The 12,911-nt window shown below is 37.8% G+C and overlaps 3 protein-coding genes across 3 annotated transcripts; 1 reads left to right on the top strand and 2 right to left on the bottom strand.

Annotated features, from left to right (window-relative positions):
• On the top strand, positions 1-3,037 carry LOC141912772 (protein Hikeshi-like). Its single transcript, XM_074804159.1, has 4 exons — positions 1-102; positions 1,251-1,380; positions 1,466-1,570; positions 2,013-3,037. Exons 1-4 carry the CDS (start codon positions 73-75, stop codon positions 2,339-2,341), a joined length of 594 nt encoding a protein of 197 aa, XP_074660260.1. The 5' UTR covers positions 1-72; the 3' UTR covers positions 2,342-3,037.
• A 2,742-nt stretch (positions 3,038-5,779) lies between these two features.
• Positions 5,780-8,359, bottom strand: LOC141913240 (uncharacterized). Its single transcript, XM_074804709.1, has 6 exons — positions 8,290-8,359; positions 8,115-8,163; positions 7,751-7,899; positions 6,993-7,285; positions 6,403-6,489; positions 5,780-5,992 (listed from the first exon to the last, which is right to left on the bottom strand). The coding sequence occupies exons 1-6, from the start codon at positions 8,303-8,305 to the stop codon at positions 5,798-5,800; spliced, it is 789 nt and encodes a 262-aa protein (XP_074660810.1). The 5' UTR covers positions 8,306-8,359; the 3' UTR covers positions 5,780-5,797.
• Positions 8,360-8,864: 505 nt separating this feature from the next.
• Positions 8,865-11,656, bottom strand: LOC141913037 (uncharacterized). Its single transcript, XM_074804476.1, has 5 exons — positions 11,628-11,656; positions 11,402-11,538; positions 10,773-10,844; positions 9,285-9,430; positions 8,865-8,928 (listed from the first exon to the last, which is right to left on the bottom strand). The coding sequence occupies exons 1-5, from the start codon at positions 11,629-11,631 to the stop codon at positions 8,865-8,867; spliced, it is 423 nt and encodes a 140-aa protein (XP_074660577.1). The 5' UTR covers positions 11,632-11,656.
• Positions 11,657-12,911: the final 1,255 nt, after the last annotated feature.

Here is a 12,911-nt window from a genome sequence, read left to right on the forward strand (position 1 = left end):
AATAAATTTAGTAAATAGTAAATAAACATTTGCCGTAAATTTGCTAAGTTTGCCGATTGAAGCACGCTGAAAATGTTTGGGGTGTTAGTTGCCGGTCGATTGGTAAGTTCTTCAAATGTGTTACAGATATTTCTTAATGTCAGATCAGATAATGCGATATTCTAGCAATATATTTCAACTGACATATCTACTAATGTAATATTAGTCTTCAATTTGGGGGGAATTTGAGGAACTTGGGCATGTTGGGAGTAAATTCACGGGCACTTTAATATGGGCTTTGATAATGGATAAATATTTGATAATTCACCAGCGATATGTTATCCCTGACTTCGATAATCCGCCTAGTCTAGTACCTAGCCGTTGTTCCTGAAACAACAGAACCGTAACAACGACTGGTGTTCAGACTAAATTTACCCATGATGCAACGCGTGCCCATCGTTTAACTATACTATACAGAAAGGCTGGAAACACTCCTATCTCCGTAATGCTTAAATCTACCCGCAATTATCGGGACAGCCGGACACTACCGAAGATTGCCGAAGTACGTCCCAAGGTGTCAATTTTAATTCTGAAATATAAGGAGCGCCCACAACTTCAATTGTAGATGATTTTTTGGAAACATTGACACCGTTTTAGCTCTGTTAAAGATTTTAACTGGCAACAAAATTGATTTTTGAAAATTCGCGATACCTCTTCGGGATTGCTGTGACGTCATCTGTCCCGATATTTGCGGGTAGATTTAAGCATTACGGAGATAGGAGCGTCTACAGCCAACCATCTCTGACCTGCTAACCACACCATAATTGGTTACTTTCAGTGTCAGTTTAGCATATCCAGATCCAGATCACACGGGCTTGTAGTTTAACTTTGACCTAAAGGGTAAAAAATAGCTTAGATCCTCCAATATCCTAGGAACTGTATATGGAAAGAATATTTCCTGGGATATTGAATGATCTAAGCTACTATTCACCCCCTAACTTCAGTTAGCCCCTGTGATCCAGATAATAACGTGAAAAATAACATCATCATCATAATCATCTTTGTTAGAGATAATCGCAACATTTGATCTATCAAAAAGCTTTCTTGTGTGACGGTTTGTAAAACTTTTATAAGTCGTAGATGCATTGACCCTGCCTATATGACCTGTCCATGGTCATTGATGTTAGATTTCCATTGACTCTCATTGTACTGGTCCATCCATGTACAACCACTGTTAACTCAAACTGTCAATTATTTCATGTTTACCGTAGGTGTCAACTGATTTACAGAGGGTCAGTGAGACGCAAGTTATATTTACAATTCCTGACGCCGATAATGTTAATCATGTAGTTGTATTTATGACTGGCACGCAGCCATTCCCTGATGATGTTGGTGGAGCAGGTAGGTTCAACGAGGTCAAATCAATCCGGAATATCTCAGTTCTTGGTCCCGTTTGAAAAATCAGAACATCTGTTTTTATTTTCAGTGTATTTTAGTTGGCCGAATCCGACCGGTCCTGCCTGGCAACTACTAGGACATATTACCAATACAAAACCAAGTGCCATTTTTAGAATATCAAATTTAAAGAAAGGTATCGGTTTTAACTCATTCACAATGAAATTAGGCCCTATGTCCAAATTTGATGGAGTCTTCTGTAAGGCCTACTGTTCATTAACCCTTTCAGTCTACAACACAGTGTGCAGTGTATAAATTGGTTGTTGACGTTCATAGTACATTGCATTGTTCCTAGTACATTGCATTGTGCCTAGTACATTGCATCATTATGTGTATTAAAAGATTGCAGCACCTGTCAAACATAGTGAAAATATATAAGTAACTAATGATACACCGCACTGCGGTGTAGACACACTACAGCCCATTATTCAAGACACTGAGGTGGAATTTTTGAAAATTTTAGAATTCTCCACCACTTCAGGGTATTAATGAGTCAGCGCTGAAAGGATTTTAAGTCAACTCCTCAGCTACAGATGTTGATATTTGTTCGATGAAAATAATTGAATATTTTTTTCTAGATGCCAGTGGAGTATCGGTGAATCCGTTTACGACGGGAATCGAGCAGCATCATATAGCACAGATCGGTATATCGGCTGAACCGCTGGCCCAACTCGCTCAACAAACTCCCGTCGCGAACGCTTCCGTCTCGAACGTCAGCGCGTTCGTCGAATTCACGCAAAAAATGCTCGAAAACTTCGTCAATTTCGCGACGTCGTTCGCCGTCACTCAGAGTCAGATGATCCCTCAACCGACCGAAACTTACGTGCCGCTCAGTACATTGCAAAAATGGTTCGAAACATTTCAACGAAAGTTGCAAATGGATCCGTATTTCTGGAGAAACTCTTGAACGTTTAAGGGCGAAAAAAGAAGATTGTTTATTCAGATTCTACGGATACAGTGGACTCCGCCTTACCAGGTAGAATTTGAGAAATGCAAATAAAATTATGTTCATTCATCTCTCCAAATACTGTCGCGGTCCCTAGAACTCTTTCATTCCTTAAAAACTCCTTCAAAACAGAAAATGCTTTTAAAGGTGCCTGAAACTCCTTCAAATTTGAGAAATCTGTCTTGTTTGTAGTTGTACAATGATGAACTAGCCCTGTGTTGATTCAGTTGGGACCAGGATTTGTTTTTACCCTATTAGGCAATTACCAAATTAGAAACAGAGTTCAGGTAGTGTAAATTATAAATATTTGCTTACAAACTATGAAATTAATGGTTTACCGAGATAAACCCAGTCCCGATTTAGGAGTAGTCAATTGGGGTATGAAAGTGATGCAGACACTTCCTTGAAATTTTCTCCTTTAAAACTCCTTATATCCAGGAATGATTGATCTGTAGGGAATCTGTATATTCAGGAATGATTGATCTGTAGGGACCCTGTATATCCAGGAATGACTGATCTGTAGGGACCCTGTATATCCAGGAATGACTGATCTGTAGGGACCCCGACTGTGGAAACCTCATAAATGAGGAACATCAATGAGTAAAATCCCACTATAGAAATATTTCGGGTGGTTACTACCACCTTTTTCAGTCTGGTTTTATCATGGATATTGTGATCTAGAACTGATTTAACCAAGTTATCAGCCAATTAGGAGTTTTTCGAAAAAATTTTTGACATACATTTTTTGGGAAAACTCCCAATTGGCTAACAGGAAATTGTCAGACAGGTTTCTGTGTCTATCTGTACGGATTAAGGCGGAGTCTACCAAATGCCGTGTGTCTCCGGATATTTTTTGAATCAATGTTAATTCATATGAATAGAAAATTACTATTGAAATTATTATCGCAATTCTAGTGTGCTCATTTGTGAACCAGTACTGAGATCTTTTAACCATTTCTGTGTGTCTACACCGCAATGCGATGTATAAATCAGTGATGGATTTTGCTAGTACACCGCGGTGTGGTGTATTGATGTAATTAGTAATTATCTCTCTTGAAAAATGGCAGCAACACAGTGAAATACTAGAAACTAACGATACACCGCGCCGCGGTGTTGACGCACTATAGTGGTATTCCCGTTATTCAACACGCTAGGGTGGAATTTTTAAAAAAATTTCAAATTATCTCAAGCATTAGAGGGTATTAATTCATAGCACTTAAAGGGTTAATTGATGCAGCAGTAATTAGGCATTTACTACATATGTGTAGGTATATTTTAGTTGATGAGCTATTATAGTATTAATTGAGCGATAATTCAAACCGATGTATGTTATAGATAATAGCGAATTACTCGTTTTCTTAAAATGATATGTTAACCGGTATATGTATTGAAGTGTTCATTAAACCTATTGTTTGTTATATAAGCAAATTAGGTTCGCATGAGCGCATTATTATAGCCTCTTATGGGTAAAATTTAACCAATCCCAACGTCAATGCTGTCCTTGTTAGCAATCTATATCTCGGGTGTCTTCGTAAAGTTTACAGCCTGCCAATGAATCAAGAATACAGGGTTCATACGACTTCTCGATTCCTTAAAACTCCTTCTCAATGGAAAATGCTTTTAAATGTGGCCAAAACTCCTTAAATTTTGAGAAATAGGCAATTAGACATTTTTGTCTAGTTTGTAGTTATAGAGTAGACTACCCCTAAATCGGTACAGTTGGGACCAGGATTTGTTTTTGAACAAATAAGATGCTTACTGAATTAGAAACAAAGTTCATTAAGTAGTGAATAGGAAAAAAAAGAGTAAAACAGTACCGATTTAGGAGGAATCCACTCTACCTGGGCTATGAAAGTGATGCCCTCAAAATTTGAAATGTTCTCCTTTTAAAACTACTTATATCCAGGAATGTGTAGAATTTTACCAGTTAAAATTACATCAAGTGTTGGACTCCAACACCTTTCACCAGTATTATATACAGGAGACTCTACCCTGTGCTCGATTGATTGGACTGTAAATATTTCACTGAGTTGGGGACTCGGGAAATCGAAAGTCTTAGCAAGAAATTGTAAAATTCACCGACCATTACCGTAAGATATTTGCTCTATAAAAACTTTTGAGATCAGCTTTGCGATTGGAAAAAATATGTGCTTGTTTGATACTGAAGTTTCCTGCTAATCCAACTATGTCGTATGATTGAAATAAGATTTTACATATAATTAGAGTTATCAAAATCAATCTTTCTAGCTTTTCTATTTTGTCTATAGATCTGTTTGATGCGAACTTTGTATTCAATGAAAGAACAGCTTAAACCAGTGTGAAATAAATTGTGTTGGTCGTATTTTCATATTCTAATTGCTTATTTTCAAATAAATTTTCTACAAAACGAAATCATTTTGTAACATAAATATCCTGTTTGGTTTGAATTTCAAATGGATCATCCTAATATATTGAAAATATGGGATACCGGCAACATCAGATGGCGCAACAATACACCGGGTTATTCACAGTGAAAGTCAGTTCATTTTCAAATTTGAAATTTGACCTTACCAGGCCTTCATTTCATCTGTGAAGATGATGTTGATGAACTTGATTTTAGGCTTCCAAATCCGAAAATTATCAAACGAGTCATCGGATGGATAAAAGATTCCCTTTCTCACTCAGTGTATGGTATTGATTTCACTGAAATTTGATTTACTAATGAGAAAAGTTGACTTGAATTTAATTGAAATATAGAAGAAATTGAAACACAGTAAGTAACACAGTGCCACTAGAGATCCTGGCGGATTATCGCTAAATCCTCGGTAGCCTTGCCAGTATCCCATTGTGTCTCGTTCATAATTCAAGCGACTCCGGGAAGGTTGGAAACAACGAAAGATTATCGCATGAATTGCGGTGAGCAAAATTAAAAATTTCTCATCCAGTGAATAGGATAATCCAAGGCTATCAGCTCCGTGGCAGTGTCTACTGTAGTGAACTTACAAGATTTATACCACGACGATTGAAGATCTTATAATGATTCTACTGTTTAGACTTTAATTTGTAAATAAAAACACGTATAACATATATTTTGGTAACGACCAACAACTTTCAACAAAAAATAAGGGTACCGCAGTACATGACAAAAAAAATTTACATTTGACTGTAGATATACTCGTAGAGAGGAACCTCGTTAAAATGAAAATTATCCCGACCTAGAAGAAAAAATAATTCTGCAAACAGGTCCCTTAAAGTTAGGAAAATGGATGGAAAGGAAGTTAAGTAACCTGAGAACAGATTCATGGTTCCTTTAAGTTAGGAAGTGCCACTTATAAAATTAGTATATTGCACGTAATAAATTGATAGGCTTTAACATCGCATAAACAAATAAAATAAAACTTCTGAAATAAAACTTCCACTACAATCTCTCTCACATCGCTAAAACAACCGATAAGGGTACATTCTTGGTGGTGAAGTTACCGGTAGTGAAGACGTCGGTTTATGAGGTCCACCGTAAATCCAGTTGTCGAACGGATTGTAATGCGAATGCGCGGAAGACTCTTGAGTCGTCGTCGTCGCCGAGGCCGAACAGTCGTCCAGATATTCCAGTATATCCATTGCCGAGCTAACGTTCTAAAAATCATAAGAAACGCAGCTTTAAATACTTCAATCATTCCAAACAATTGTCACGAATTTTATATAAATTCAACATTTTCCACATAATATGTTGGAAAGATTTAAGAATCTCCGAGCCTATTCAGGCAGGGCGGCCACTGACCTGGAAAACTGAGGATATTAGAAACAATCCAGGAAAACTCAGGGAATTTGGCAAATTGTGGGAAAACTCGGAATTCGGATTATGTTATCGACCAGGTGTTTCTTAGTCAATATGCGATTCATCAAAATTTATAATGGAAAACTCTGGGAATTTGTAAATTGGTGGAAAGTGGCCGCCCTGTGAGGATGTTAAGCATCATTTAACACCCAACTGTCGAACCCATGAATGATGGTTTGATAAGACCGATAAGCTGCTGTATTTGTACCTGATTATCACCGCTGTTACTCATCTGATGAGCTGGCGGTATTTCTAGCTGTCCGTGAGGATACATCGATTCCATTAATATGTCTGTCTACAAAACAAACAAAAATATGTGCACATTTTATCACTTGTGGCAAAATACCCCATAAATGTCCCAAAAAAGTTACCCAAACTTAAAGGTTGAGGAATTACCACTACAGGGTGGTCTTGGGGGTCTGGATCCTGCTTTTCCATTGAGGTTTTCCTTTTCACCAAGCCAGAGATAGTTAAAACCTGCATCTTCTCGGAATTTGCATCTTTTAGGATGTATTTCGTGAAACTAATCTTAAAACCAAGGGCAGGACACCCAGAGTGGCTTTTGACATGGCTGCTTCATCGGAATAATGCCCTTTCTTTTCTTTTTTGAACCTTAGTCTTCAAATTTTCCTAGATCCGCCCCTGCCCTCAGATCCCTAGGGGGTGTTGAATCATCAAAACAGGTGAAAACCACAATAGCAACAATGATAAGCCATTGTAATGTCAGATAAATTTCAAAATGTTCAAAGTGATTTTTTCAGTCCCCACATCAGTATGAAACTCGACCCAGGTATTTACTTGAATAGGAAATCGGTTGGAGATGGAGTTTCGCCCCTGTGCGGACAGTCTATATTTTGAAGATGTAGACGAATGTTGTGAAAAGTGATTCGACGACTGTTGAGATGAAAGCCGAGATTCCGTATTCAAACGATCGTTCAATTGTAACAATTCGTTGGCGTCCATCAGCTGACTATCCGGCTGCGCAGCGGAATGCGACGCGATTCCCTGATGACGAAAATCTGTAAATTCTAACAACGATCGCGGTTTCATCATCGGTAAACATTGTTCATGCTCACGGAAAACAGGCACGTCTATAAGAAAGAAACAAGTAAATATATCTTGGAAACCCTCAGACCACTGAAGAGGCTTTTGACATGTAACTGGCAGGCTAAAATCTGCGCTCATCCTGTCTATTCCTAATATCCTACTATGAACCTAGAAAAAAACCCGAGGGTCCAAAATCGAAGCTCTAGCCCAGTATCTCGACATAAACCAAGAAAAAATACCTGTGGGTCCAAAATCAAAGCTCCCAACCCCCCTAGTATCTCGGCATAAACCAAGAAAAAATATCTGTGGGTACAATATCAAAGCTCTACCCCCAGTATTGTAGTATACGCCTAGAAAAAATTCCTGGGGTCAAAAATCCAAAATTTTAATTGAATAAATCTCTGAAGACGGATAGAACGAACCTAAGTATTCAAAATATCAGTGAAACAGAAATTTTTAATTGTTCATCGATATTGTCGGTTTTTTTATGTATGTCTCAAAATACATACATGGTTGTGTTTGTTGCGGACTGCTGGCGACCGGGTAATTTCTGTTAAGAGATCGACGCACGGTTGCCGACGATACCATACTTCCGACGGTAGGTGGCGTTTTCGTCTTCACCGGCTGCGGCGTGGCGTCTTTGCGCACGTACGGAGAACTATGAAAAAAGAATTCCATTCAAGATCATAAAATTGGATCCCCACCGTCGAATCCAGTTCTTGTAATTTTCCATCGCCCTTTTCTTTTGGCTGCGTAGATACTTAACTTGCCCTTTTTCAGTAAATATACCCTTTTCACTTCTTTGTGCTCCTGTCACAAAGTCTGCCCTTGAATCCGCCCTTGATCCCATTAGTTTGATTATTTTCAACTTACTTTTGTCGGTAAATTCGTAACAGGCAGTTCTTCGTTTCCGTGGCCAAATCTACATTTTGAGAAAAGGTATTTCGATATAATATAGGATTGGAGTTTAGAAAGTAAAGGACGCTTAAAAACTGATGATGACGATGACGATGATGATAATGATGATGATGATGGAATGACGGTTTACCAGCGCCAGGAAACATTTTCTTCTTATTACACCGGAGTTTAGATACCAGTCTAGAGGCAATCTCAGACAGCGCCGGTGACTGAAATAAATCAAAGTTGTTGTTTTGAAATGAAATGTTTATGAATTAATTTTTATTGGAGCTGATTCATTACTAGAACCTTGTGGAACAAATAATAAACAGCTATGTAGCTGTTACTCGTACAGGGTGCTGTCACTTTCCGGCCATTTACCAAACTCCTGAGTTTTCCCTGATTTATGCATGCGTTTACACAAAATCGCCCACGTGAATCAGAGAGATTTCTAGATTTAAAATGTGACAATTCATTTATTTTTCATTGAATCACGTACCGATAAAGAAACACGTGGTCAATAGCATCATCCAAATTACCTAATTTTTGGTAAAATTTGTCAAATTCCCCTGATTTTTTTCTAGAATTTTCTGATTCCCTTAGTTTTCCAGGTTTTCCAGGTCAGTGGCCACCCTGTTACAAGGGACTGAATTCATAAAACTGGGTGTCTCTGTAGGGGATATTGTTTCAATAATCTCCATAAAAGCAATAGTCTGAATTTAATGATCATACCGATGGTAAAGACTCCTCATCATCAGCAACTTCTGGTGATTGCATCATATTCATCGGGCTAAAAGACAAATCAAGAATAAACACTTGCTCAATTAAGAAGTCATCGAATAAAACTTCACGATCACGTTTACAGAAAATTCCCGCGATAATATGAGGTAAAATTTTACAATTTCCTATTCATTTCTATAGTTAATAAACACTCTTAGTAGGATGGCCCATAACGAGTTCCCCGATCTTTTAAAGTTGGACTTGTCGATATTAGTTATGAGTTGTCTGAGGTATTGTGCGGTGGTGGCTGACCGTACATGCTATTGCTCTCTACGGAGTGATCGCTGAGGCAATTATAGAATTGTTTTTATCAAATGGTTAATACGAGATCCGGTTAGTGCGATGATTTTTCATTTTCCCACGGACATCGTACTAACGAAATTCCACTGTAAATTACAAAAGCCGTGCCCTCTATCGGTACCTTGTTTGACGCTGTCCGCCGCGGGAAGCGTTCGTTTGACGGTGAAAACTTGTAGATAAACGAGGAGATGTGGACGACACGCGAGGAGAATCTGCAGGTAGAGATACAGATGAAGATCGTCCAGCTTCAAGAACTAATCTCGCTCTATTTAGATAGAAGATGAAAGACATAAACACTAAACAGTTCAATTTATCGTCACGGAAAATAGGGAGACCTTATTACAACGAACTTCAGGGGAAATTTGTTTGTTTTTAAACAAACATTTTGTACAAGATTGATCAAAACAGGGTGGCAACTTTTGTTTGACCCACATTTTCCTTAACATTTAAGTCGGGTTTTCCCCAACTCGATCTGCTAACAATCCAATCAAAACGCAATCTCAACAAATTTCCCTGATTTATAGCTTTTTTTTGTGCAAAATTCCCCAACTTTTTTAAAAAGGTAATTCTCTGATATGCAGGTAAATGGCAACCCTGTCAAACTTTCTAGTAAATTTTCATCGGTCCGGAAATTCCTGATTTTTTCCATTCGAGGTTCCAAGAGGATTTTGTGCGAACCTTTCGTGAATGTTATGTTTTCGTTCGGGAACGTCCAACACTTTTTTCAGATCTGCGTCGACTTTAGCTTTCAGTTTGTCATTCATGGGCAAAACTGACGGATCTAGATTTCAAAATAGCGGATTTAGACAAATAACAGCAATTGAACGGTTTCAATCTTTTGAGCGACAATCTTTTCATACCTCTGACGATTGTTGCGGATGCTTTCCCATGTTTAAATAGCCCTAACCTTCTCTAAAATAAATAGTGACAAATGAGTCAATGGTAGAATAGAGAACAGACAAAATCTGTTATAACACCATTGTTTTTAATGGCATCTCTAACGTAACGCCAAAATTCCTCTGAGAACGAAATACATTCAAATTCAATGAAAACACCAATCTTAAAAACAGCAAATTTGCCATATTTTTCAATGATGGCGTTTCAAAACACTTTGACTGTATCTAGATTTTAATAAGAGTTTTTTTCAACGATTCAAGATCTCGAATGATGACAGGGTAGCCACTTTTCGCCCAATTACGAATCCCCCGAGTTTTCCCTGACTTTTAAACAGAACATTCCCTGACTAAATCAGAGGAATTTCTTGTTTCAGATGTTACAATTCATTCATTTTTCATTGAAACACGAACTGATAAAGAAACACGTGGTCAATAATAGCATTATCAGAGTTCACCGAGTTTTCAAGGTTTTTGGTAAAATTTGTAAAATGCTCGACCGAGTTTCCCTTTTTTTCCAGGTTTTTTGTGGCCACCCTGTGAAATGCATCATCCTAATCCATATCAGTATGAGACAGAATAATCTTGATCAAGATTTGGATTAACACAATACATATTTAGTGTTGGAAAGAAAGAGTCAATAAATATATAAGTGGCTTACAGTTATTCTGCTATGCGTAATAGTTCGAATTAAATCCACAGATGACTTATTCAGCTCGCTATCGACAGGCTTCTAAAATAGAGAGGATAAAATATCAGTTTTAGTTTAGCAGAATAGATAAAAACTCAAATGATAATAAGATTAAAACCCCACTATTTACATATGTATTTACGATCAAGATTTATAGTCAACTAAGTCACAACATCTAGAGGTCATTGTGCAGTGTTCTCCACAACAGGTTTTGGCGGAACGGCTACTCCTTTCACTTTAGCACTCACCCCTCTGAAAATCAGCTACCCCTTATAAAATATCTGCTGCCCCTACCAGAATAAATGTAAATATTCTATCAATGCTGATAATTGCTTTGAAATATATTGAGCTAATGTGAAAATAGAAGGTTACACCAACATTAAGCTTGAATTTTGTATATTTTTTAGGGGTTCAAAAGCGTTGCTACTTTAGCAATCCAAACCCTTTAAAATCCCAGCATATGGAGAACACTGATTGTCAAATGTGAAGAAATACAGATGAAATGAAGGGTCGCAGGTGAAAAAAATTGAGTAAATTAGAATATTTTATGAATTTTTTTCGATCGGAGAGGAACAAAATAAGGCGTCTTTTCTCATTACCTGACTCACACGTCTCGCATATGTTTTATTGCGCTGAGTTTTTGTTCTACGAGATTTTATTCTTTTGCGATCTAAATAATCATTTTTTGCTCCTTTCTTGTCGAGATTCATCGCTTTCATCGTCTTACCGCGATCAGCTGAATCCGATAGAACAAGGTACTGGTTTTCAATTTCGAATACCGAAAACAAATCAAGAGAAATACACACTCGTGACATTAGGCCCTACCCATTTTTTCCTTTAGTTGCCTTTTTCTGCGTTTCTTGCGTAACGATATGTCTTCATTTTCCTGCACAACTCGGACTGAATTTGTTAAAGAACTCGGTTCTTTAGAAGACTTTTCCATGACCTTCTAGAATACAAAATTAAAGAGACTTATTCAGGCCAATTATTTCTCAGAAACTCAGGTTTCGGCTCAAATCTCCATAACTCTATTTCAGGAAGCAACTGGGTCGCTGATATCGTTGTGAGATATTTGTTGTAGAGTGATGGTTATAGGCTCGTCGGAAGCAGAAAGTCTTCTAGTTTGTATTAGAGCTGATTTCATCCAAATGATTTGGAAAATGTTTTTAATTACAGGCAATTGAAGTGGAGAGGTCATTTTCAGATTGACGATTAGTTGCCACCCTTGTTTTTTCATTACAGGGATACTGGGGTTGGTCATTGATCATTCCCAGGATATTTTTTGGGGAATTTGTTTTTAGGGATAGAATGGGACCCCAGAAAATTTTTGAAAATTTCATGCAAGCAGGCACATTCTGGTGCAATCTGAGGCCTTCCGATCGTTTATTGAGAGACCCACTCGCTGTCCTGTGACGTGTGTGCATCGTTAATGCATATTGAACACAGAGAGGCGTAGCCGGAAGGTTTTCATTTTCAATGTAATGTAGTGAAATCACCACTGATGATTAAATTGTAATTCAGCAAATGGCAATGCAGACCATGTGTCGACGTTTGAAAATTCAAATAGGGGGTTCATTCGAACTACCGAACCCCCTCTCCCTAGTCATGTTGATACTGGTTTTATTCATTCACAGTCAATTGTGACAAGTTTGTGTGGAACAGATGAACTAGTTCATGATTATTCTGTAGATAAGAGGCCCATTCATCATCCAGCAAGCAGCAGAGAGCAACAAGACTGGAGAGCGTGTGTGTGTGGTGACGGTCACGGTGATTGCACACGCTTCATTACTGATAAAATTGGCTTCAAACTGCAGTATTTTCTGAACGAATATCAATTACTTTCAATAAAGAACAATATTTACGTATTTTTGGAATCACTGTTGTCGTCAAGAATGAATGATTTCGTCATATTTTCCGAGTAAATTGAGAAAATCTACGAAATTTCATGTCGAAATATCCTCCAGCTCCACACAAAACATTGTCTAATTCAATAATGGGTAGCTCCGAGTATATCTAAATCAGGGCATCCATATCCATATCTAAATCAGAGCTACCCATTTTTCGCCTAATTCCCGGATTTTGCACTTAGATTCGGATGAGTGGGAAACG

The sequence above is a fragment of the Tubulanus polymorphus genome, chromosome 11 (assembly GCF_964204645.1).
Source record: "Tubulanus polymorphus chromosome 11, tnTubPoly1.2, whole genome shotgun sequence".
Lineage (NCBI taxonomy): Eukaryota > Metazoa > Nemertea > Palaeonemertea > Tubulaniformes > Tubulanidae > Tubulanus > Tubulanus polymorphus.